At 37.9% G+C, this 27,582-nt stretch overlaps 1 protein-coding gene across 19 annotated transcripts in view; it reads right to left on the bottom strand.

Annotated features, from left to right (window-relative positions):
• The window catches only part of MGA (MAX dimerization protein MGA), a 147,674-nt gene that overhangs the window by 34,365 nt on the left and 85,727 nt on the right, over positions 1 to 27,582 (bottom strand). For all 19 annotated transcript variants that reach the window (XM_070469042.1, XM_070469041.1, XM_070469050.1 and 16 more), the window contains exons 6-9: positions 21,737 to 21,868; positions 21,417 to 21,521; positions 20,002 to 20,669; positions 16,120 to 16,468 (exon numbers count right to left, since the gene is read on the bottom strand). In XM_070469042.1, coding sequence (XP_070325143.1) covers positions 16,120 to 16,468; positions 20,002 to 20,669; positions 21,417 to 21,521; positions 21,737 to 21,868 — 1,254 coding nt within the window. The remainder of the gene's footprint in view (positions 1 to 16,119; positions 16,469 to 20,001; positions 20,670 to 21,416; positions 21,522 to 21,736; positions 21,869 to 27,582) is intronic.

Genomic DNA, 27,582 nt, shown 5'->3' with positions numbered 1-27,582 from the left:
AACCTCTTTATTGTGAAATATAATACCCATATGTACAGAAACAATGTATATACAACTTAGTATCAATACATATTAACAAATATACAACCATGTAAACTCTATAAATGTTAAGAAATGAAATATTGCCATAAACTCCAGAAGCCTTTGTGTGCCTTTCTCAACCATAATCCCTTCCTACAAGCAACTCACTTAAATTATTAGCCACCTCTTTGCATTCCTTTTTAACACCAAACATCACCATTAAACATCACAGTTTAATTTTGTCTACTTTTGAATTACAGAGATGTGTTCCCTGCCTAGCCTTTTTCCTTCTCATTCAACATTTTTGTAAAATATATCTATATGTTACACATAAATCATTTATTTTTACTGTGGTATATACTATCCACTGATTATTCATACTATTATTTATTTATTCTAATGCTATCAGATATCTGGGTTTGTTTTCAGGTTTTAGTTACTGTGAGTCATTGTGCCAAAACACTGTTATAGAATGCAGTTCTGCTGGTTACTTTGGAGTCAAACTACTAGACTAAGGGCACATGAATCACCAATCCCAGTAGAAACTGTCAAACTACCTTCCAAAGTGCTTATACCAATTTACATTCCCACTAGCAGTACATCAAACCTCCCATTTATTAAGAGCTGATACCATCAGAGAATTTTAATTATAACCATTTTTGCAGGCATGCAGTACAATCTTGCTGTGGATGTAGTTTGCATTTCCAATTATAAATAAGATGGTCAACATACCTCCTCAAGTGCCTCTAAAAGACTTGCCCCCACTTTAAAAAAAATATTTACATTTATTTGGCCATGCTGAATCTTAGTTGTGGCATGCAGGATCTTTAGTTACGGGATGAGAACTCTATAGTTGCTGCTCAGTTGTGGAATGTGGGATCTAGTTACCCAACCAGTGATCGAACCCAGGTCCCAAGCACAGTCTTAACCTCTGGGCCAGCAGAGAAGTCCCAGACTTGCCCTTTTTTAACGGGACCGTTTAATTCTGATTAATCTGCACCAATATCTCTATATATTCTGGATACAAGTCCCTAAATATTGCAAGTATCTATTTTCTCACTGTAGCTTACATTTTCACTTGCTTAATGTCTTTAAGATCTGAGTTTCTCATTTTTAACTCATCATATGTATTGACTTGGCCAAGAAGTTTGTTTGGATTTTTCTGTAAGATATTATGGGAAAATCTGAATGAACATTTTGGCCAACCCAAAAAGGACTGATAATTTTCTTCTATCACACTTAAGAACACTTCAACTAATATGAGATCATACACACACACACACTTTTTTAAACATTATCTTCTAAAAGTTGTGTTGGTTAGCTTTGACAATTGGGTCTGTAATCTATGTAGAAATTATTTCTATGGATAGTGTGAGGAATAGAGTTTCATATATCCCCCATATGAATATTCAATGATTCCACCAACATTTACTGAAGAGATCATCCTTTTCCTTACTCTTCTGCCAATTTTGTCAATCAACTGTTTATGTGTTTGAGTCTAGTGCAGCCTCTCTATTCTATCTACTGGTCTATTCAGTTGATACTCAAGCCAGAAGCATCTTTTTTGTTGTTGTTGACCACACCACACGGCACATGGGATCCTAGTTCCCCGACCAGAGATCAAACCCTCGCCTCCTGTACTGGAAGCATGAAGTTTTTAACCACTGGACTGCCAAGGAAGTCCCCATCCCATCTTAAAATGAGAGTTCTATAACTTTTGACATTTAGCAAGCAAGACTTATGGCCTTGTTCTAGACTGCCCTGGCTATTTCTAGGTGCATTTTATATATATAAAATTTTATATATATATAAATTTTGGAGTCAGCTTTTCAAGTTTCACATAAAAAGTTGTCACAATTTTGATTAGGATTGCAATGATTAGAACTGCAATGAAATTACAGATGAAAAAGAGAAGAAACACCATTACAATATTCAGTTTTGCTTGCTAGGAGTCTTTTGGGTTTTGGGTTGTTGTTGTTGAAGAATGGATACTGAGGGGTTTCTGGGGAGATGATGGAGTAGGCAGCACCAGGATATATGACTCTAGATGTGAACAATAACTGTACTGGCACAATCTGATATATTTTGAAACTCTGGAGTCTGAAGAATTGCACCTTTCAGGGGAGGACTGGGACAGTAAACTTTCATCAGGTTCAATTACAGTTCTTGGCACAATACCAGCTACTCATTCCTCATCACCTGGTCACCTGGCAAGCAGCTGTGCACGTGTTCCTGGAGCAGCTTACAACACAGTGGGAGCCAGGGTGGGCAGAAAGGACTTTGCCCTCTAAATATCAAGGAATCTCAGTGTGGAGATTTCTTAAAAAGCTGGAAATAGAACTGCCATATGACCCAGCAATCCCACTTCTGGGCATACACACCGAGGAAACCAGATCTGAAAGAGACACATGCACCCCAATGTTCATCGCAGCACTGTTTATAATAGCCAGGACATGGAAGCAACCTAGATGCTTCCATCAGCAGACAAATGGATGAGGAAGCTGTGGTACATATACACCATGGAATATTACTCAGCCATTAAAAAGAATTCATTTGAATCAGTTCTAATGAGACGGATGAAACTGGAGCCCATTATACAGAGCGAAGTAAGGCAGAAAGATAAAGACCAGTATAAAGATAAAGACCAGTATACTAACACATATATATGGAATTTAGAAAGATGGTAACGATAACCCTTTATGCAAAACAGAAAAAGAGACTCAGATGTATAGAACAGACTTGTAGACTCTGTGGGAGAAGGCGAGGGTGGGATGTTTCAACAGAACAGCATCGAAACATGTATATTATCTAGGGTGAAACAGATCACCAGCCCAGGTTGGATGCATGAGACAAGTGCTCGGGCCTGGTGCACTGGGAAGACCCAGAGGGATCGGGTGGAGAGGGAGGTGGGAGGGGGGACCGGGATGGGGAATACATGTAAATCCATGGCTAATTCATTTCAATGTATGACAAAAACCACTGCAATGTTGTAAAGTAATTAGCCTCCAACTAATAAAAATAAATGGGGGGGGGGGGAAGGATCTCTGCTCTGACTGCTGCTTCTGGCCACGGAGGTGCAAAGAGGCAGGAAGCCATCGCTGTTGAAGCTACCCACTTGGTTGCAAGGCCTCATCCCTCTGTCTTAGGTCTAACTTCGAGGGGATTTAAAAGGACAGCACCCTTTCCTCTCTTCACTTTTCACTCATCCCCCTTTACAGGAGACAGACACTAAAGACTAGAACACTTGGGGGAAAAATAACCCTGCATATATAAGGAACATTAGAAAGGGACTATGCATGCCTAGGGCTTCCCTCATAGCTCAGCTGGTAAAGAATCCGCCTGCAATGCAGGAGACCCTGGTGAGATTCCTGTTCAGGAAGCTGCCCAAGGAAAGGGACAGGCGACCCCTCCAGTATTCTCGGGCTCCCCAGGTGGCTCAGACACCTGGGTTCGACCCCTGGGTGGGGAACGTCCCCAAGAGGAGGGCATGGCAACCCACTCCAGTGTTCTTGCCTAGAGAATCCCCATGGACAGAAGGGCCTGGAAGGCTACAGTCCCTGGGGTTGCAAAGAGTCGGACAGGACTGAGTGACGAAGCACACACATGAATGCCTAAGGAAAGGCTCAGAAAAGACCTGAGAACACACCAAGGCTGATTCTTGACATAAAGACAGCCTACAAGAATGAAAAAAGCAAAAACAGGAACAAAAAAATCTGAAGAAGGAAAAGAATCTGATTTCCAGAATTAGCACATTATTAGATTCAAATGTCCAGCGTTCCACAAAACATTACAAAGAATACAAAAAAAAAAAAAAAAAAAGTAGGCCCATTTGAAAGAAAAAAAATAAATCAACCATCCCTGAAAAAGACCAAAAGACAGATATACCAAAGACTTCAAAAGAACTGCCTTAAAGATACTCAAAAAAATCAAGGAAGATGTGGAGAAAGTCAAGAAAATAACATGTAAGAAAGATGGAAATATTGATAAAGAGACACAAAACCTGAAGATAAATCAAAAAGCAATCCTGGAGCTAAAAAGCACAGTAACTAAAATGAAAAATTAACTACAGGGACTCAAAGGCAGATTCAAACAGGCAAAAGAAAGAATTAGTGAATTTGAAGATAGCACCACGGGAATCATGGAGTCTAAGGAACAGGAATAAAAGAGATTAAAGACAAGTGAACAGAACCTAAGGACCTGCGTCATACCATCAGGTAGACGAGTACAAGCATCACAGGCATTCTAGAGGGAGAAGAGAAAAAGAAATGGGAAGAGAGAATCTCTGAAAAAATAACGGCTGAAAACTTTCAAATTGCAAGGGAAGACAATATAAACTAATCCAGAAAGCTCAACAAATTCCAAGTAAGATGAACTCAGAGACCCACAGTGAGACACATTATAATCAAACTTTCAAAAGAGAAAGACAAAGAATCTTGAAAGCAGAAAGAGAGAAGCAAATCATCACTTATAAGACATCCTCAATAAAATATGAGCAGATGACTCATCAGAAACTCTGGAAGCCACCAGACAGAGATCCTATCTATCCAAAGTGTTAAAAGAAAAATACTATAACCAAGAAACCTAAATGTAGCAAAATTGTTCTTCCAGAGAGAAAGAGAGAGAACTTAGTATTATTATAACAATAGTCTGCAACTGTATTCTTCATTTTCTATAGAATTTGAGAGACTAATACACATTTAAAGGGAAAAATCATTAGTATGAAAGTTGGTATTACTGTTATTTTTATTTTATAACTCTAAATTTTATTTTCTACATAACTTAAGAAATTAATGCATTTTAAAAATCATTTGATTCTGAATACACAATGTATAAATATGTAACACTGTGACATTAGCAATCAAAAGGTGTGGAAGTATAGCTATAAAGGAGAAGAGTTTTTTTAATGTCAGTCAGGTTAAGTTAAGGTATAAATTTAGAGAGCTATACCTTCAGGATGGTAAATGTAACCCCTGTGGTCACCAAAAAAAAAAGCTACACAAAACACACAAAGGGAAATGAGAAAAAAATTCACAAAAAAACATTTCACAACAAAATACCAACTAAAAACAAAATAACACAGTAATGCAGGAACCGAGGAACCAAAGAGTTATCAAGTATACAGAAACCAACAGCACAATGACAGAAAGCCTTCTTATTGATAACTATTTTAAATATAGATTAAAATCTCCATCAAAAAAAAAGACTGGCAGAATTGATTTAAAAAAAAAAAATACAAAAAACCATGATCTATTTATATCCTGTCACCAAGAGACTCATTTGAAATCCAAAGGCACAAACAGGCTGAAAGTGACAGAAAATGATAATCCATGCAAACAGTAACCAAAAAGGAATAGGGATGGCCATACTAAGATCAAAGTAAACAACAAATCAAAACACAAAGAAGGATGTGTGTTAGTCACTCAGTCATGTCTAACTCTTTGCAACCACAGAGACTATAGCCCAGTAGGTTTCTCTGTCCATGGAATTCTCCAGGCAAGCATACTGGAGTGGGAAGCCCATTCCCTCTTCCTGACCCAGGGATCAAACCTGGGTCTCCTGCATTGCAGGCAGATTCTTTACCATCTGAGCCACCAGGGAAGCCCAACAAAGAAGGATGTCACATACTAATAAAATGTTCAATACATCCAGAAGAAATAACTTTTAAAAACATTCATACACTTAATGACAGACCATCAAAATACATGAAGCAAAAACTGACTAAATTGTCGTACATGGCATTTTCTTCCATCATAATAAGGCTGTTTCGCCTACACTGAATGCCCGCAGTTTAGTGAGGCAGTCATTGTTGTATGTGACATAGATCTTCTGAATAACTTGCTGCAGCTTCTATACCAGTACTTGCTGCTTCTCCATGCATTTATTTATATGTCATAGAGGTAGTTTCTTTCCATAAACCTTAAGAACCAAACACAGCTAGCTTCAAACTTTTCCCCCTCTCAGAAGACTTCACAGAATTCAAGACAATTATGGGCTTTTAGCTTAGGAGAATGTCGTGACTGGTATGATCCTCTATTCAAACCACTTAAACTTTCTCAGTGTCAGCAATAAGACTGTTTTGCTTTTTTATCATTCATATGTTCACTGGAGTTGCACTTTTAGTTTCCTTCAAGAACTTTTTCTTTGCATTTACAACTTGGCTAACTGGTGCAAGATGGTGCTTTCAGCCCATCTCAGCTTTTGACATGCCTTCCTTACTAAGCTTAATCACTTCTAGCTATGATTTAAAATGAGAGATGTAAGACCATTCCTTTCACTTGAAAACGTAGACACCACTGCAGGGTTATCAATTGGCCTAATTTCATTTTTGTCGTCTCAGGAAACAGGGAGATTCAAGCAGAGGGAGAGAGATGGGAAATAGTAGCTAGAGTAGTCAGAATACACACATTATTCATTAAGTTTGCCGTCTTGTATTGGTGCAATTCATACAAGTGTACTAATAATGAAAAAATCTGAAATATGGTGAGAATTACCAAACTATGACACAGAGACATGAAAGGAGCAAACGCTGCTAGAAAAATGGCGCCAACAGACTTGCCGGACAGAGACTGCCACAACCTTCAATTTCTAAAAACTGGGATATATTCAAATTACAATAAAATGAGGTATGCTTTTGAGTGTCTTTCTTTATCCCAATTACATCAGCTTTACAGCAAGCCTTAAAATCAGATAGTATAAGTCTACCAACTACGTCCTTGTTTATCAAAGGACTACTATAAGTCCTTTATTTTCCATATAAATTTTAGAAACAACTCACCAATTTCTACCAAAAGAAGCCTATTGAGGTTTTGACTGGAACAGAGTCAAATCTATAAATCAGTCTGAGGAAAACTGTATCTTACCAAGAGTCTTCCGATGCATGAAAACTGTGTATGTCTCCATTTACTTAGATGGCACAGCGGCAAACAATCCATCTGCCAATGCAGGAGACGCAAGAGACATTGGTTTGATCCCTGGGTTGGGAAGATCCCCTGAAGAACATGGCAACCCACTCCAGGATTCTTGCCTGGAGAATCCCACGGACAGAAGAACCTGGCAGGCCACACAGTCACAGGCTTGCAAAGAGTCAGACACGACTGAAGTGACGTAGCACGCACGCATGCACTCAGCACTTTTTAGTATAAAGGACATTTTTTTTTGCAACTTCAATCAGATTTATCCATAAGCATTTCGTTTCTTTGTATACTATTTTAAATGGTATTTTTAACTTCAATTTCAAGTTGTTCACTGGCATATATACAAATACACTGCATCTTGATATTGTTGTATGCTGTAACCTCACTAAACTAACTTACAGTTCTAGTACTTTTGTAGATTTCCTAGAATTTCCCTATCTACGAAAAAGCCAGTTTTATTTCTTCTTTTCAATCTGGATGCATTTTATTTTTCATGATTTAATGGCTGGCTACGCTGTATGACGTTAAACAGACATGATGAAAGAGGACAATCTTCTTCATTCCTAATCTCTGGGAGAAAGTACTCAGCCTTGTACCAAAATTAGTATGTTGGCTCCAAAGTTTTTTTGTTGTTGTTTTTTGTTTTCATTTATTTTTATTACTTGGAGGCTAATTACTTTACAATATTGTAGTGGTTTTTGCCATACATTGACATGAATCAGCCATGGATTTACATGTGTTCCCCATCCCATCCCTCTGGGTCTTCCCAGTGCACCAGCCCTGAGCACTTGTCTCATGCATCCAACCTGGGCTGGTGATCTGTTTCACCCTTGATAGTATACTTGTTTCAATGCTATATAGATGCTCCTTATCAGGTTGAGGAAGTTTCTTTCCATTGCTAGTATGCTTAAGGACTTTCACCAGAAATGGATTTTCCCAATTTTTCAAAATATCTATTGAAATCATATTTTATATATATATATATATATATATATATACACACACACACACACAAAGTGTTATAAAAAAGAAAAAGTTTGTTATGGTAATGAACTACAGTAATTATTTTCAGATTTTTAAATCAACCCTGCAGACCTGGGATAAATTCCACTAGGCCATGACATACTTAACCTTAAAATATACATAGATGTGACCTGCTAAATTTTTATTTATAATTTTTATATATGTTCATAACTGGTTTGAGTATTAGGGTAACACTGGTCTCACAGAATGAAACCATTTTATGGATTGTTTGTAGAGACTGGATATTATTTCTTCCTTAAACAGTTTTGCAGATGTCACCATGAAGACATCTGAAACTCGTGTCACTGTGGGAGTTTTCATTACAAGTTCACAGGTATAGAGCCAAGCAATTATTTCTTCTTCAGTGAGTCTGGCAGCTTTACAGTCTTTCAAAAAAAACTTTTGTCCAATTTATTGACATAAAGTTGTTTCTAATATTTCCTTATTATCCTTTGAAAGTATGCAGTAATGTCACTTCTCATTCCTGATATTGATAATTGGTGTATTCTCCATTGTTCCTAATCAGTTTCCTACAGATATCAATTTTACTGATCTTCTCTTTACATCAAGTTAACTTGCAGGTACACATTTCCAACAAAATCAAAGCAGGCTGAGAAAGCAGGAATACCAGATTTTTATCCTTTGTCATGGCACTGCCCCACAGCAGCTAAGTGGTGCTTTTATACCGTCTGCAGTATTTTTAGACAAACAAAAGAGTAAACAGGTTATAAAGTGAAGGCCAAATTTCAGAATATCTTACACAGTAGAAAAAACACAAAGATTTGGAAAACTTGGGTTCAAATCCCTATTGCTCACTTAACAGCAATGTGACCTTGAGAAACAAGCCACTCAAATGCTTAAGCACTCAATTAGTGTATTTGTAAAATGGAGAAACCTCCTTATCACAAAGAGTTTCAAGATTTAAATAACATAACCCTTATAGAGTGCTCTTCATAAAAACTATCTAATAATGTTAGCATGCACCTAACATTCCAGGTTCCTATGCAATATTGCTCTTTACAGCATTGGACCTTGCTCCTTTTAAATAACATAACCCTTATAGAGTGCTCTTCATAAAAACTATCTAATAATGTTAGCATGCACCTAACATTCCAGGTACCTATGCAATATTGCTCTTTACAGCATCGGACCTTGCTTCTATCACCAGTCACATCTACAACTGGGTATTGTTTCTGCTTTGGCTCCATCCCTTCATTCTTTCTGGAGTTATTTTTCCACTGATCTCCAGTAGCATATTGGACACCTACTGACCTGGGGAGCTCCTCTCTCAGTATCCTATCATTTTGCCTTTTCACACTGTTCATGGGGTTCTAAAGGCAAGAATACTGAAGTGGTTTTGCCATTCCCTTCTCCAGTGGACCACATTCTGTCAGACCTCTCCACCATGACCCGTCCGTCTTGGGTGGCCCCACACAGCATGGCTTAGTTTCACTGAGTTAGACAAGACTGGTCCCTCTGATCAAGGTCCATGAATCAAGGCAAATTGGAAGTGGTCAAACAGGAGACAGGAAGAGTCAATGTCAACATTCTGGGAATCAGCGAACTAAAATGGACTGGAATGGGTGAATTTAATTCAGATGACCATTATATCTACTACTGTGGGCAGGAATTCCTTATAAGAAATGCAGTAGACATCATGGTCAACAAAAGAGTCCGAAATGCAGTTCTTGGATGCAATCTCAAAAATGACAGAATGATCTCTGTTCGTTTCCAAGGCAAACCATTCAATATCACGCTAGTCCAAGCCTATGCCGCAACCAGTAACGCTGAAGAAGCTGAAGTTGAACAGTTCTATAAAGACTTACAAGACCTTTTAGAACTAATACCCAAAAAAGATGTCCTTTTCATTATAGGGGACTGGAATGCAAAAGTAGGAAGTCAAGAAACACCTGAAGTAATAGGCAAATTTGGCCTTGGAGTACGGAATGAAGCGGGGCAAAGGCTAGTAGAGTTCTGCCAAGAGAACACACTGGTCATAGCAAACACCCTCTTCCAACAACACAAGAGAAGATTCTACACATGGACATCACCAGATGGTCAACACCAAAATCAGACTGATTAAATTCTTTGTAGCCAAAGATGGAGAAGCTCTATACAGTCAGCAAAAACACGACCAGGAGCTTGCTGTGGCTCAGATCATGAACTCATTATTGCCAAATTCAGACTTAAACTGAAGAAAGTAGGGAAAATCACTAGACCATTCAGATATGACCTAAGTCAAACCCCTTATGACCATATAGTGGAAGTGAGAAATAGATTTAAGGGACTAGATCTGATAGAGTGCCTGATGAACTATGGATGGAGGTTCGTGACACTGTACAGGAGACAGGCATCAAGACCATCCCCATGGAAAAGAAATGCAAAAAGGCAAAATGGTTGTCTGAGAAGGCCTTACAAATAGCTGTGAAAAGAAGAGAAGCAAAAAGCAAAGAAGAAAAGGTAAGATATTCCCACTTGAATGCAGAGTTCCAAAGAATAGCAAGGAGAGCTAAGAAAGCCTTCCTCAGCGATCAATGCAAAGAAATAGAGGAAAACAACAGAATAGGAAAGACTGGAGATCTCTTCAAGAAAATTAGAGATACCAAGGGAACATTCGAACAAAGCTAGTGGAGGTGATGGAATTCCAGTTGAGCTATTTCAAATCCTAAAAGATGATGCTGTGAAAGTGCTGCATGCAATATGCCAGCAAATTTGGAAAACTCAGCAGTGGCCACAGGATTGGAAAAGGTCAGTTTTCATTCCAATCCCAAAGAAAGGCAATCCCAAAGAATGCTCAAACTACCACACAATTGCACTCATCTCACACACTAGTAAAGTAATGCTTAAAATTCTCCAAGCCAGGCTTCAGCAATACGTGAACCGTGAACTTCCAAGATGTTCAAGGTGGTATTTAGAAAAGGCAGAGGAACCAGAGTTCAAACTGCCAACATCCACTGGATCATTGAAAAAGCAAGAGTTTCAGAAAAACATCCATTTCTGCTCTGCTGACTATGCCAAAGCCTTTGACTGTGTCGATCACAATAAACTGCGGAAAATTCTGTAAGAGATGGGCATACCAGACCACCTGACCTGCCTCTTGAGAAACCTGTATGCAGGTCAGTAAGCAACAGTTAGAACTGGACATGGAACAACAGACTGGTTCCAAATAGGAAAAGGAGTATGTCAAGGCTGTATATTGTCACCCTGCTTATTTAACTTATATGCAGAGTACATCATGAGAAACGCTGGGCTGGAAGATGCACAAGCTGGAATCAAGATTGCCGGCAGAAATATAAATAACCTCAGATATGCAGATGACACCACCCTTATGGCAGAAAGTGAAGAGGAACTCAAAGCCTCTTGAAAGTGAAAGAGGACAGTGAAAAAGCTGGCTTAAAGCTCAACACTCAGAAAACTAAGATCAAGGCATTTGGTCCCATCACTTCATGGGAAATAGACGGGGAAACAGTGGAAACAGTGTCAGACTTTATTTTGGGGGGCTCCAAAATCACTGCAGATGGTGACTGCAACCATGAAATTAAAAGACGCTTACTCCTTGGAAGGAAAGTTATGACCAACCTAGATAGCATATTAAAAAGCAGAGACATAAAAATAAAATAAAATAAAAATAAAAAGCAGAGACATTACTTTGCCAACAAAGGTCCATCTCGTCAAGGCTGTTTTTCCAGTGGCCATGTATGGATGTGAGAGTTAGACTGTGAAGAAAGCTAAGTGCCGAAGAATTGATGCTTTAGAACTGTGGTGTTGGAGAAGACTCTTGAGAGTCCCTTGGAGATCCAACCAGTCCATCCTAAAGGAGATCAGTCCTGGGTGTTCATTGGAAGGACTGATGTTGAAGCTGAAACTCCAATACTTTGGCCACCTCATGAGAAGAGTTGACTCACTGGAAAAGACCCTGACGCTGGGAGGGATTGGGGGCAGGAGGAGAAGGGAACGACAGAGGATGAGATGGCTGGATGGCATCACCGACTCGATGGACATGAGTCTGAGTAAACTCTGGGAATTTGTGATGGACAGGGAGGTCTGGCGTGCTGCGATTCAAGGGGTCACAAAGAGTCAGACACGACTGAGCGACTGAACTGAACTACTGTTAGCATCCCTCTCTCCACATCAATGAATTAATGGGCTGCTAATCACAGAAAAAAATTTAAGTCTATTACAATGACCAAAAAAAGCAATTCTTAAATGCCTACATTTCACACATCAAAAACACTAATATTTATACATTAATTGTAGAATAAATTCAAAAACACTAAAAATTCAAACTATACAAAATGACACAAAAATGAAAGGCACATCTTCCACCACACTGTGTCACAGTCCCACAAGTGACTACTTTCAACCATTTGTGTTCAGTTTTGGTGGTTATCTCAATAATCCTAAACAAAACACTTTATACTCAACCCCATGTTTTTAGCATTAGCTAGGGACTCAGTGTGATGAAAGATAAGGAAATTAGCATCCTAAACTTGTTCCATATCTCAACTTCCATCGGCTACAGAGCTACTTTCACATTGTCATGGTTTGTGAATTTCTATCCTAAAAATTTGGAACCTCAACAATTTGTATGTGCCAATTCTAAAAATCAAAATATCCACACATCTGCTTAGTCAATTATGCTTATGTGATCAATCCTTGTGAAAGAATGTGAAAGTAGCTCAGTCTTGTTTGATCCTTTGGGACTCCATGGACTGTATAGTCCATACAGTCCATAGACTGTATATTCTCCAGGCCAGAATACTAGAGAGGGTAGCCTTTCTCTTCTCCAGGCGATCTTGCCAACCCAGGGATCAAACCGGGGGGTCTCCCGCATTGAAGGCAGATTCTTGACCAACTAACCTATGAGGGAAGCCCTATCAATCCTTGTAGAATCAACTAACGTGACTGACCCCTAAGGAGAAGAAAATGTAATTCTATACCACTAAATCTGTTCAAATTCTCCAATAGATCCTCTTTTCTTACTAATTTATTATTATTATTATTATTCATGCAGCATGTAGGATCTTAGTTCCCAGATCAGGGACTGAACCAGTGTTCCCCATAACGGAACGTGGGTTCTCATCCTCTTTTCTTAATTGCTCAAAACTTTACCAAAAATTGTACTGGTTCATACAATAGTTGGACCATAATTTTCCTGTACAAATTTTTTCCTTCCTGTGTTTTCAATTCTTTTGTTAACTGATGAAGTTGGCATGTAATTTCACCTAATCATGAATCATCCAGGCTCTTAACCATGTCACTTCTTAAAATAAAACTAATATACTCTTAAAGGTAGTCTTCTCAGCATCTTCTGATTTTTCTATGTTAAATTAGACTGCTTGCTTTATAGTCTTGGTCTATAGCAGTCATCCTAAGATTGTTTTCTCTTGGGTTGTGTTCATTAACTCACTAGATGTTATCTCTTATTTCTTGAATTTTTTTTTTTTCAATCTTCTGGAGCACAACCTCAAGAAAGTAACCAAGAATCTGTAACAGATCAACTTCCTGCATCCTGATGTTTTAATATATCTCTATTTCATGCATAATTATAAATTATGGTTTATAACTTGGCCAAGAGTGTTAGATTAAAAATTCATCCAATCCCTATTCAACTCTGACTTTAAAAATATTACTCAAACATCCAGTGTTATTGATGATCTCTTTGACACCAAACTGATTCGAAATCCTTCTTAGTAAAAATGGCTTCTTCTAAAAAGAGTTCAGGATATATTCTTCACTCTCAGTGTTCTGAAATGTCAGAAGAACGTGTAGAGTCACCTTAAAATTCTTAACTGCCTGGAATTCAGTGGCCCCTTAAATCAGAAATGTCATGTTCTTCAGTTTTGAGACATTTTCTATCACCACTTCTTTCTGTTCTATTCTACTCTACCCTATTACTTTTATTTATTTATTTACTTTTGGCCACACCACACGGAATATGAGATCCTAGTTCCCTGACCAGGGATAGACTTTGTGTGCCCCTTGAAGTGGAAGCGTGGAGTCTTAACCACTGCACCACCAGGAAAGGCCCTCTACCATCATTTCTTCCAGTAATTTCTCTTTCATTTTCTCCTAACTTTCTCCAACTCCTTTTAATCATCAGCAATTTTTTTTCTCATTTTCCACCTATCTTTTCACAAAACACTGCTAGATTTCAACTTCTTCCAGTTTCTATATTTATCTTTATTTTCAGTCTCAGCAACACTTCTGCCTCTAAGAACTCTTCCCTATTTCTACTCCTTTTACAGAGCAATCATTACAAAAGTATCTTCCCTCCTCTCCCCATTGTTCCCTAACAGTACAAGAAACTTAATGGCTCCTAGAACATAGCAGACAATGTCTTTCATTAAGGACTATCCCAGTGAGAAAACCAAAATATACTTTGATAATTGGCTGGCTTCTGGAGTTTAACTCTAATTAAGACACAGGGTGAAGTCTCTACCAAGAAAGCAAAGTAATAAACCTAACAGATACACAGTATTCCTCCTGCTGTGGTTTTTGTAACTTACTTCTGTTGCTTTCAAATGGAAAAGTATTGCTGTAAGTGCAAGATGGGGTAAACTCAATAACTAGATATGGGAAAAACTAAATTAATAACTTTGTATTATATTTCATTCTAAACTTTTAAAATCATATTTGCAACAAGTTCATGCAGGTAGAGTACCTTATTTGAATACTGAAATAGCAATTAGAATAGCCTGGCACTGGTCACAAAATGAACAGCAGAGGCTAAAAACAGACCCAAACACTGGTATATTTTCATGTCCTGTATCACAGATGACATTTCACACCAGTAAGTCAAGTATTTACTCTCAACAAGTAATAGTACAACTGGCTAGCCATTTGAGGGAGAAATGATGCCCAATACAAATGATGCCTACTACAAATATCACATAAATTCCAGATATATTAACAACTTAATTTTTTAAGACCATTTACTAATAAATTTTTTTTTAATCTTGAGGATAGAGAAAGTCTAAGATTCCAAAGAACCAGAATCATAAAAAGAAGAGACTATTAGACCTAACCATGTCATCTCTGATTTTCCTTTGCCTAAGGGAGATGGGAAGAACTCTGAAGAAAATTAAAATGTAAATTATCAAATTACAACTTGGAGAAAAATAAAGCTCATGAAAACATATGGGAAAAAAACAAAACCACTCCAATAAAAGTTAGCAAAGAATTTGAAAAGGCCATTTATAGTTATGACATGGTCAATAAACCTATCACTACAGAAATATAAATTTAAGATGACATCAATTTCTACCTATCAGTTTTAATATCTAACAAGAACATAGAACTGGCACTATCCAACTACTGGTAATTGTGTAGTTGGTACAATTGTAGAAACATTTTAAAATGTTTAAAAAATCCTCATTGTCACAGCAATTCTACTTTTAATAGCCTATACTGAACATGAATGTTCATCACCATACTATTTGAAAACCCAGAAAAGCTAAATATCCAACCAAAAGAACTGTGATAATACAAAGCTATTAAAAGTAAAATTATAGAGCTGCAGTTGTTAATACACAAAGCAGAACATGATTTTACGATAAGAAAGTTATAAAAGTTACCATATGTACAGAAGTTTCATTTCTATAAAATATATATATATATACACACACACAAGTAGATGAACAGAAAATACTGGAAGAACATATATCAAAATATTAATCATCCAATCTGACTGAAGAAAGTACATGGCAAACAAAAGCAAATGTAAACATAAACTGCCAAAACTGGAATATTAATCCTCTAATAAACTAAGAGGGTTTCTCTGGTGGCTCAAACACTAAAGAATCCACCAATAAACTAAGAAGCAAGAAACTTTAATTACATGGTGAAATTAGTCAATCTATTTAAACAAAATAAAAAGATATAGTAGAAAAGGAAAAAATGAAATTGAGAGAAGATTCGAATTTAACACAGAAGAGCTATCTTCAAGAGAAAATTTCAATTTAAAAAAAGCATGAGTGCAGGTCTGTGTATGTCACACATGCCATATACAAAGAGCATTTTAAGAATAATAAGAATTAAATTCTAATGAGATCACTGATTAAGAAGATTAAAGTAATTTATACCTGAGATACATTTTCAAATAATCATACTATTTGGAAAAAAAAAAAACAACTGTACTGTCTTAATTCTTAATACTCACTGTACTCTAGCTTCTTTCTCTTCTTTTTCTCTTTCAATTGTTCTTCCTCCTCTTTGACTCCCTCTTCTCCTTCTTCTTTTTGCTCCTCACCCAAATTATCATAAAATACTGGATCACGATGAGCACTCTTCCTCTGTAAATGCTTAGTTTTGGATCCCCCTTTAACAAGTACAACTTTTCTTTTCAAACAGGTGCAGCCAAACATGCAGTCTGGTCGGCGGCAGTGAGCAGGCTGTCGCTTCTCCAAAGCTAGACTTGAACATACACACCCCAATCGACAGAAGTCATTGTTGCATGGAGGGGCTCGTTTCCTTATGATAGTGTGGATGGGTTTAGTTTTGAGAGATGCCTAAAGTTAAGAGTAGAAAATTATAAATCTCCTAAAACATCCTCTAACAAGTTACAATTATATACTGGTCTGCCGCCTTCTGTTCCGAGCACTCAGTACAAACAGTATAAGATTAGTTCAGATTCAGAAGACAAAGTAGGAATATAACAAGAAGTCTGAGCAATCTCCCATTCTAAAACGCATAGCATAGATAAGAGAACAAATATTTTAATTAGTGTTAGCATTAGTCACTCAGTCAGGTCCAACTCTTTGCGATCCCACGGACTGTAGTCTACCAGGCTCCTCTGTCCATGGGATTGTCCAGGCAAGAATACTGGAGTAGACTGCCTTTCCCCTCTCCAACAGTTTAATTATGAGCCAAGATATCAACAAGTATGAACTTATTCTCAACAGACATCACACATAATGCTATAGAGCAGGGGCTGACCAACTTAAGGCCCAAGGGCCAAATTCAGTCTGCTTCCTAAGTAAAATTTCATTGGAACACACCAAGGTCCACTCATTTACATAACATCTATGGCATTACAACAGCAGAGTTGAGAAACTGCAACGGAGACGATAAAGCCTACAAGGCCAAAAGTATTAACTATCTGTCCCTTTACAGAAATTGTTTACTGACCCCTGCTCTATGGTAATTAATAAAAAGAGAACAGAAAAATACATGCATAACTGAAATCAGATTGATTATATTCTTTGCAGCCAAAGATGGAGAGAAGCTCTATACAGTCAGCAAAAACAAGACCAGGAGCTGACTGTGGCTCAGATCATGAACACCTTATTGCCAAATTCAGACCGAAATTGAAGAAAGTGGAGAAAACCACTAGACCATTCAGGTATGACCTAAATCAAACCCCTTGTAACTATACAGTGGAAGTGAGAAATAGATTTAAGGGACTAGATCTGATAGACAGAGTGCCTGATGAACTACGGATGCAGGTTCGTGACACTGTACAGGAATCAAGACCATCCCCAAGAAAAAGAAATGCAAAAAAGCAAAATGGCTGTCTGAGGAGGCCTTACAAATAGTTGTGAAAAGAAGAGAAGTGAAAAGCAAAGGAGAAAAGGAAAGATATACCCATTTGAATGCAGAGTTCCAAAGAAGAGCCAGGAGAGATAAGAAAGCCTTCCTCGGCGATCAATGCAAAGAAACAGAGGAAAACAACAGAATGGGAAAGACTAGAGATCTTTTCCAGAAAATTACATATACCAAGGGAACATTTCATGCAAAGATGGGCTCCATAAAGGATAGAAATGGTATGGACCTAACAGAAGCAGAAGATATTAAGAAGAGGTGGCAAGAATACACAGAAGAACTGCACAAAAAAGATCTTCACGACCCAGATAATCACCATGGTGTGATCACTAACCTAGGGCCAGACATCCTGGAATGTGAAGTCAAGTGGGCCTTAAGAAGCATCCCTACGAACAAAGCTAGTAGAAGGGATGGAATTCCAGTTGAGCTATTTCAAATCCTAAAAGATGATGCTGTGAAAGTGCTGCATGCAATATGCCAGCAAATTTGGAAAACTCAGCAGTGGCCACAGGATTGGAAAAGGTCAGTTTTCGTTCCAATCCCAAAGAAAGGCAATCCCAAAGAATGCTCAAACTACCACACAATTGCACTCATCTCACACACTAGTGAAGTAATGCTTAAAATTCTCCAAGCCAGGCTTCAGCAATACGTGAACCGTGAACTTCCAAGATGTTCAAGGTGGTATTCAGAAAAGGCAGAGGAACCAGAGTTCAAACTGCCAACATCCACTGGATCATTGAAAAAGCAAGAGTTTCAGAAAAACATCCATTTCTGCTCTGCTGACTATGCCAAAGCCTTTGACTGTGCCGATCACAATAAACTGCGGAAAATTCTGTAAGAGATGGGCATACCAGACCACCTGACCTGCCTCTTGAGAAACCTGTATGCAGGTCAGTAAGCAACAGTTAGAACTGGACATGGAACAACAGACTGGTTCCAAATAGGAAAAGGAGTATGTCAAGGCTGTATATTGTCACCCTGCTTATTTAACTTATATGCAGAGTACATCATGAGAAATGCTGGGCTGGAAGATGCACAAGCTGGAATCAAGATTGCCGGCAGAAATATAAATAACCTCAGATATGCAGATGACACCACCCTTATGGCAAAAAGTGAAGAAGAACTGAAGAGCCTCTTGATCAAAGTGAAAGTTGAAAAAGTGAAAGAGTGAAAAAGTTGGCTTAAAGCTCAACATTCAGACAATTAAGATCATGGCATCTGGTCCCATCACTCCATGGCAAATAGATGGAAAACAGTAGAAACAGTGGCTGACTTTATTTTTCTGGGCTCCAAAATCACTGCAAATGGTGAGTGCAGCCATAAAATTAAAAGACGCTTACTCCTTGGAAGGAAAGTTATGACCAACCTAGATAGCAAACTAAAAAGCAGAGACATTACTTTGCCAACAATGTCCATCTAGGCAAGGCTATGGTTTTTCCAGTGGTCATGTATGGATGTGAGAGTTGGACTATGAACAAAGCTGAGTGCCAAAGAATTGATGCTTTAGAACTGTGGTGTTGGAGAAGACTCGAGAGTCCCCTGGACTGCAAGGAGATCCAACCATTCCACCCTAAAGGAGATCAGTCCTGAGTGTTCATTGGAAGGACTGATGTTGAAGCTGAAACTCCAATACTTTGGCCACCTCATGTGAAGAACTGACTCGCTGGGAAAGATTGGGGGCAGGAGTAGAAAGGGACGACAGAGGATGAGATGGTTGGATTGCATCACCGATTCAATGGACAGGGGTTTGGGTGGACTCTGAAAGTAGGCGATGGACAGGGAGACATGGCGTGCTGCGGTTCATGGGGTCGCAAAGAGTCGGGACATGACTGAGCGACTGAACTGAACTGAAAAGTCTTTAGGAATGATTGATTTTAAAGATAAAATTTATATTTAGTCCCAATATCTGATGATCTTCAGCTCTAGAATTTAGTCACAGAATTTAAAATATGGAAGGTAAACTACAGAAATTTCATGACAGAAAACTTATCCACATGCTGCTGTATCATTTCACATACACCAAGGCTATAACATACCATTCACCTACATTACCATAGGTGAATCAACAATTAATGAAAATTTCTTAATATGCAATTTTATAAAAGACAAAACCGTGCTCTCTGTAGGTTGATAATTTGGGGGCATTTTCTGGGATTTAATACCTTCTAAGCAGAGTTTTCAAAGCTGTTTAACAAGACAGTAAATGTACTTGCCCACATGCTGGAGAATGAAATTAGAAATGTTCAGAATAGTCAGCTGCCTTTATAAAGGAGAGGGACAATTCAAAAGCATGACTGTACAGTCTCTCTCTGCTGGCAGGAGGAATCTACACTTGGTATCTAGTTGATAAAGAAGAACAAATGTGGGAGACATTTCCTTAGCTGTCACTAAGTTAACTAACACCCCATCCTCCTGCCAAAAAGCCCCATTCCCATTTCTCCTAACAACCTAATTTTTCTCGACAAGACTAATATACTTACGGAAAACAAAAGATACCTACCTGAGCCGTAAGCAGAGTTGTTAAGGACACATCTGCTCGCTCTTCAGTGATATAGGTCCTTGGTTTTCCTTCCCAAAGTGCACAGTCTTCCAGATCCATTAACTTCACTTGAGATTTAGACAAGCCTGGGGGGCGAGATCCCTGTTGCTGCTGCTGCTGCTGCTGCTGCTGGTGTGCCTGCCGCAAACTAATTTGCTTTGGAAATGTATTTTCATCTAAAGTTGGCACAATCAAATTATTCACCCGGTTTTCTGAGGTGGTGCTTGAAGAATTCTTGGTAATTTTATCTCCTGGAATCATATGAGTGTGTTTCTGCTTTGGTGAAACAGGGTATGGTAAAATGGATTTATAAGATGATTTAGTTCGGCCACTGAAAGTTGCCTGTTTGTTCTGAGACTTTGCCTTTCTAGAGACAGAGGGTACAGAATGAGGTTTCAAAGAGTAAGAGGTAGAAGGGGAAATGGTAGACTGCTTCTTCAGCACACTATCAAGTGTTCGAACATAGCTGGTACTCTTGGTGGGAAGCTGGTATACCACAGGCGACGTGGGAGCATTAGAAGAGAAACCCATGCTTGTTTCCATCAGCTTGCCTTCATTTTCCAAGTATTCATCCAACTTATCACTGCAGAAAGCAGAACGGTTTTTCAATGGACCTTCAGAATTTCCACCTAGAAATAAAGATATACAGATACTTAAAGAAATGTAAGACAGATATTTATGTCTCTAGAAAAATACACTTAAAAAAAAATGCCAGGAGCATTCCTTTATAAGCTACCAGATCTTCCAAACTGTCCCTCCTCAGAAGTAAGGGAAAAAGCTAAGGGCACAAAAACAGGAGCATAAAATTTAGTTTTTAAAGAATAAGAAAAAGCAAGTTTAACAGAGACAAGCATTACACTATTATAATACTGTACAAAGATTCAAAGAGGAGAAAAATTATATTGAACAAACGATAAATTTATCTAGTTAGAGTGTAACTGCAAACAACTGCAGTGTGAAAGGAGAAGCACTAAGAAAGGAGACCAACAGACACACAATCAAAATTTAGATTTCAGATTGGATTTAGAAGTTTACTTTGAAGTACTGTAACATTATTGGAAATCACTCTACAGCTCTGAAGTATACAGTTCTGAAATAATGCTTGACAATGATGCTTTTTGTAACTATAGGAATAGAAAGGAAGTGCAGTTTGAAAAGGCTGCAATGATTATTTAAGTCTGACATGGTTAGGGACGGAACCCCAGGACAGGGACTACAGGACACAGAAAATGAACAAAAAAAGGCAAGATAATTATTTTCAGTTTATTTTAAAGCATGGAAAGGAGAGAGAAAGAAAAACAACCAAGGTTTACTTTTAACAAGTCTTTGGCCACATTTTTCAGAATGTATTTTTAAGTTTTTTAAAAGCTGATTACCTTCATTCCTAGATGCAGAAGCACTGTGAAACTTTCCCCTCCACCCCTTGATCTTGGTGAAATCATTGGTCTTCCCTGTCCTAGAAACAAAGGGAAATCCAGCATCTATAAAAGTAAAAGTAAAAGAGATGATCAAAATTCCACGAAGCCAATATTTAATACCTAATTAATTACTATAATTTCATCTAAAATGTATAAATCATAGTTAAGACTCACCACTAGATAAAGGATTTAATTAGTGTATCCTAAATGTCTCTAACAATGGTAGCATTTTATTTTTATCACAAACCTGTTTGACTTTACAAATACTATGCACTCACCAGGAGAGGCAGGGTTGGCTCCGGTAAGGTTCCAGAATGGAAAGCTAGTGGCTGGAGCCAAAGGTAGCTGTACTCCCAAGTACTTAAGATCAATGCTCATTGCTGGATCCACTGAATTCAATTTTAAGCCCACTACAAAAAAAAAAGAATCACATTGGTTATTTTTTAATCTCTGGTTGGGGGGAGGGGGAAGGGAGGGGTATAATAAAGAATAAGTGGAGAGCAGTAATGATGAAATAAAAGTTGAAAGTGGCAGACAGACTTTAAGGTGGCCTCATGATCCTCACCTCCTGGGTATTATATATTTACAAAATCCTCCCCTTTCTATCTTGAATGTTGGTGGGCCCTGCAACTTGCTTCTAACTTGTGGCAAAAGGGATGGGATGTACATGATTATGTACATGTAATAATATAAGAGTAAGTGTATCATCCATCCTGCTAGAGCTGCAAGGATAAAAATTCTGCCAACAACCTGAGGGAAACTGGAAGCAGATCCCTCCCCAGTCAAACCTTTGATGAGGAGCCAAGTCTGACATCTTGATTGCAATCCTGTGATACCTTAAAAGGAGGACCCAGTTAAGCTATGCCCTAACACCTGACCCACAGAACCCTTGGACAGTAAGTGTGTTGTTTTAAGGCACTAGGTTTGTAGCAATCTGTTAAGCAGCAATAGATAACTAATACATAAACATAGCAGACTTGAGATCTTTTGTATTTTAATACTTTATAGCCCAGAGATTTTCTAGGACCTCTAATACAAACATGCAATAGTCTGAGCGTCTGGCCTGGTGAAGGCTATTAATTCTTTAGTTATTATTAAGATATTTATGGTTAATGGAGCCTATAAATATTATGGCTTACCTGTAGGCATTGGGAAAGCATTTATTTTACCTATCTTTTTACCTTTTCTCCCTTCACATTTTACATCAAGATTTGTCTATGTTGACAGGTTTATGTCTACATGATTTTCACTGTTGTACACTATCCCAGATTATGAATGACTCTCATTTATTCACCATTCTCCTCCTGATGAGAATTAAGCTGTTTCCTACTTTAAACTATTACAAAAAAATACTGCAGTATAATTTTACATCTTGTACAAAAAAAGTCTATCACAAATATGAACATGTATGAAAGCGTCTCCAGTGCATTTAGCTTTTCCTTATGGCAATTCCTCAAGAGTGGAATTGCTATACAATGGGATATGTTCATCTTTAATTTACTGGATATTGTTTGACATACATGTGGCTGCCCAAAATATTCTGAGAACCTTTATTACTTTTCCACATTATAACCCCCACCTCTTCAACGGAGAAGTGTTAAAACACAGATGCAGCCATAAAAGGCTTCAATCTAGAAGAGAGGACCATAAGCAAAGGAATACTATGCAGAATTGTGTTAATGAGGGTGATACTGTTTCGCCAAGTTAAGAACTTTTAGAAGTAATCAACGCCCTAGCTGTAGTATACTGTGTTCAGTGTACTATGTTCAAAATGGTAATAACTGTTCAGTGTTGTGAGACTGCTTGTATGGGCTTGTAGGGAATATAATTTGGACATTTTTCCTGACTGCATAGTTCTAGAGTCTGTTTCTCTCTGTAAATCATCTGATATTCTTTAATAAATTTATATCCTATTTCACCTGTAAAGTAAGTGGATTCTGATGTGTGCAATTAAGAATTCTAACTGATATACCTAGTTATTCTGAATCTTTCTTATTTAATGGGAAATAAGAAAACAGTAATTACACAACAAACTGGAATAAACATTAGGCTGCTTATGGCTAGAGGCAACCAGTTACAGTTAATTTCCCATGGTCTTGTCTGGCCACTCTGAGATCAAGTACTTCAAGAGCATACCTGTCACACAATCATGGATAACCACTTGCAATACTGCACTAGTTGGGAAGTTGTTCACTAGACTGCCAATTAACTCTCCATTTAAACTTCCAACAGCGTTAAGAGTCATTGCTGATCGACATCCTCACCAACATTTTATATCACTGGACTTTTAAAACTGTCCTCATCTTATTGGTATAAATCTATATCCTATTGTTCTTAAATTTGAACTTTTGCTGTTACTAGTGACAAGCTTCTAATTTGAATTTCCTTGTTTGTGCAATTACTGACTTCATATTACTGAGCAGGAAAGTATTTAACTTAAATTTGAACAAAACTGAAATGAGAAATTCAAAGCATCAAAAAAAAAAAAAAAAGAAAATTCAAAGCATCAACGATCCTAGTATTAACTACTAGAAGTCACAGGTACAGGTTTCCAATAAAAAGCTTACATAGTACTGGTTTTCTGCAAGGTGAACACACTGGTCAGGTTACAAGCTTCAAGTTCTCTTAAGGTTGATTTGTATATACTCCACATAAAACTTAATAAACAAAAGATGGTAATTTGGCTTTAGTTTATAATTCTAGTTCTTTAAAATAGTATCATTTTATCATGCTTATTTTATTTAATCACATAATGTGATTAAAATGAACATCAATAAAGTATTTTCCTCATGTTTCAATCAACTAGGGAGAAAAATATGTGTGTGTGTGTTGTCAGTGTCAGTCATGTCTGACTCTTTGCGACCCTATGGACTGTAGTCTACCGCACTCTTCTGTCCATGGGATTCTCCAGGCAAAAATACTGGAGTGGACTGCCATGCCCTCCTTCAGGGGATCCTCCCAAACCAGGGATTAAACCCATGTCTCTTAAGTCTCCTGCTTTGGCAGGCAGGTTAACATGGGTCAAAAAAACTGTTTTCTAATCCTGACTTTGGGCTAAATTTCTCTTAGTTTCTGCTTTCTCATCAGTGAAATAAGTTATCAATCCACTGCACTGAGTTTTATGTCTTAAGAGTTAACTGTACCTTCTCTTTGAAATGCTCTGCAATGTAGATGATGACAGAGATAAAAGACATTTCCCAGAACTCATGGAGCTTTTGTGTTGTTTTCCCAACTGACTCATTAGTAGTTACAATAGAGTAAAAAAATCCTGTGAGAGGCAAATGGAATGATACTTGAAAAGCCCAAGGCAACCTGGTAAAACTGTACAGAGAGTCTAATTCTTAAGTTAGAGTAAGTAGGAATTAACTAGGAAAGGTGGGGAGGCAGAGCACAGTGGAACCAGAGTGGAGCAGAACGCAAAATACTGCAGAAATTCAAGTGACACTGAATCCTAAACAAAGGATAAAATTAGATACTATAGTGCTTTGAAAAGAGAAACACATTATTATTACAGACAAAAACTACTTGAGCCTACAGAGAAAACAGAAAAAAAGGAATTAAGCTGTTAAAAATGCATCCATACAGCTAAATAGGTAGGTAGACATGCAAAATCTAGACCAGAACAATCAAATTTACAGACTGTTTTCCCTACATATCTTCTTGTCTGCATTTGCTAATATTTTGAACTGCCATCTTCCCCCAAAGGGTGTATCAAATGATACACATCAATGATCAAATTTATTTTAAATATACTTATCAATTTTGTTAAAGCCTTAACAGTAGAGAGGTCAATGGCACATGGACACTGCTCAAAGTAATTCCCAACTTAGCTTACCTACACATCCTGAAATGTTTGTCCTTAGAGAAAATCCTTCCCCAAGAAACTAGTACTTGAGACCCAGACTTTCAGTTTCAGTTCAGTCACTAAGTCATGTCCGACTCTCTCGAACCCCATGGACTGCAGCACAACAGGCTTCCCTGTCTATCACCAACTCCCGGAGCTTACTCAAACTCATGTGCATGGAGTCGGTGATGCCTTCCAACCATCTGATCCTCTGTCGTCCCCTTCTCCTGCCATGTTCAATCTTCCCCAGCATCAGGGTCTTTTTAAAAGAGTCAGTTCTTCACATCAGGTAGCCAAAGTATTGCAATTGGTGATGGACAGAGAGGCCTGGTGTGCTGCAGTCCATGGGGTCGCAAAGAGTTGGACTGAGCGAATGAACTGAACTTTGTGACCCCATGGACTGAAGCACACCAGGCTTCCCTGTCCATCACCAACTCCCAGAGTTTACTCAAACTCATGTCCATTGAGTCGGTGATGCCACCCAGTCATCTCATCCTCTGTCGTCCCCTCCTCCCACCTACAATCTTTCCCAGTATCAGGGTCTTTTCAAATGAGTCAGTTCTTCGCATCAAGTGGCCAAAGGATTAGAGCTTCAGCTTCAGCATCAGTCCTTCCAAGAACACCCAGGACTGATGTCCTTTAGGATGGACTGGTTGGATCTCCTTGCAGTCCAATGGATTCTCAAAGAGTCTTCTCAAACACCACAGTTCAAAAGTATCAATTCTTTGGTGCTCAGCTTTCTTTATAGTCCAACTCTCACAACCACACATGACCACTGGAAAAACCATAGGTTTGACTAGACAGACCTCTGTTGGCAAAGTAATGTCTCTGTCTTTTAATATGCTGTCTAGGTTGGTTATAGCTTTTCTTCCAAGGTGCAAGCGTCTTTTGATTTCATGGCTACAGTCACCATTTGCAGTGATTTTGGAGCCCAAAAAAATAAAGTTTCTCACTGTTTCCATTGTTTTCCCATCTATTTGCCATGAAGACTTATTTCCCCATGTTTCTCCATCTATTTGCCATGAAGACTTATTTGCCTTAAGACTCAGACTTAGTCGGTTCTATATGAATGAGAATAACTTTAGCTTGCAAAAATAAGTTAAATAATTCTTAGCATATCCCCGTAAAAGCACAAAACCCTTTGCACATGATGGTTTAAATCATACCCCTAAATGCTTCTGCCTTTTCATCATTTTAGGAGAAACTTCTTAAGAACACATTATCACACCATTGAAAAAAAGACTCATAAAGAAAGAAACAAAAACAGATAACCCTCTAGGTTCAAGGCAGAATCACCTAAGATGATAAACTGTAGCAGGAAAAAAAAAAAAAAAGTGCGCATGTAGCTAAATGTACTTAAAAAGGAGGTATCCACAAAAATACACTCAAAAGAAAAACCTGTATAACTAGTGAACACAGAACAGAAAAGTAGATGTAGATACATAAACGAAAAACTCTACCTAACCACTGATTTAACACTACATTCAGAGATTTTTTTTAAAGTAACTAAAAAGAAAGAGAGAGTGCTCTGGCAATACTGTCATTTAGGGAATTTAACAAAAACAAACAAACAAACAAACAAAAAAAAAAAACTGACAGGAGTTCATACTGTATAAAAGACTGAATGAAAATGAGGGAAAAAGAAATCTCTGGCTGCAGAAAAATCCCAAGTAATTTATGCAGATACTCCATCCTCAACAAAGAGAAGCATACCTTACGACTCATTAAGTGCAGACTACACAGTGACTTCCTTCCAAAAATTACAGAATAAAAATGTCAGTGACAAATCATGTTGATAATACATACCCTTGATATGGTAAGATGAGAATGGCACTTTACCTTTGTGGTCTTCCTCCTAAACATATGGTCCCAGGTGAACCATGAGAAAAATATCACACAAATCTCAACTGAGGGTCATTCTACAAAATACCTGACCAGTATTCCTCAAAACTGTCAAGATAATTAAAAACGAAACAGGCTGAGAAACCATCCCAGCCAACAGGATCTTAAGGAGACATGATTACTAAATGCAGTACTATGACATTTTCCTAGGTGATACCCTGAAACATAAAGTTAACTAAGGAAATCTGAATAAAGTTTGCACTTTAATAAATAATAGTGTATCAGTAGGTTCTCTAATTGTAACAATTGTACTGGGCTAAAGTTAGATGTTAACAACAGGGGAAACTGGATGTTGAGTATATGGGAACTCTGTACTATGGTTCCAATATTTCTGCAAATCTAATACTCACCTAAAATAAAACATTAATGTAACGACTG

The sequence above is a fragment of the Odocoileus virginianus genome, chromosome 6, assembly GCF_023699985.2.
Source record: "Odocoileus virginianus isolate 20LAN1187 ecotype Illinois chromosome 6, Ovbor_1.2, whole genome shotgun sequence".
Lineage (NCBI taxonomy): Eukaryota > Metazoa > Chordata > Mammalia > Artiodactyla > Cervidae > Odocoileus > Odocoileus virginianus.
Note: the sequence above shows the minus strand (reverse complement) of the source record. Positions and strands in the feature narration are given on the sequence as shown.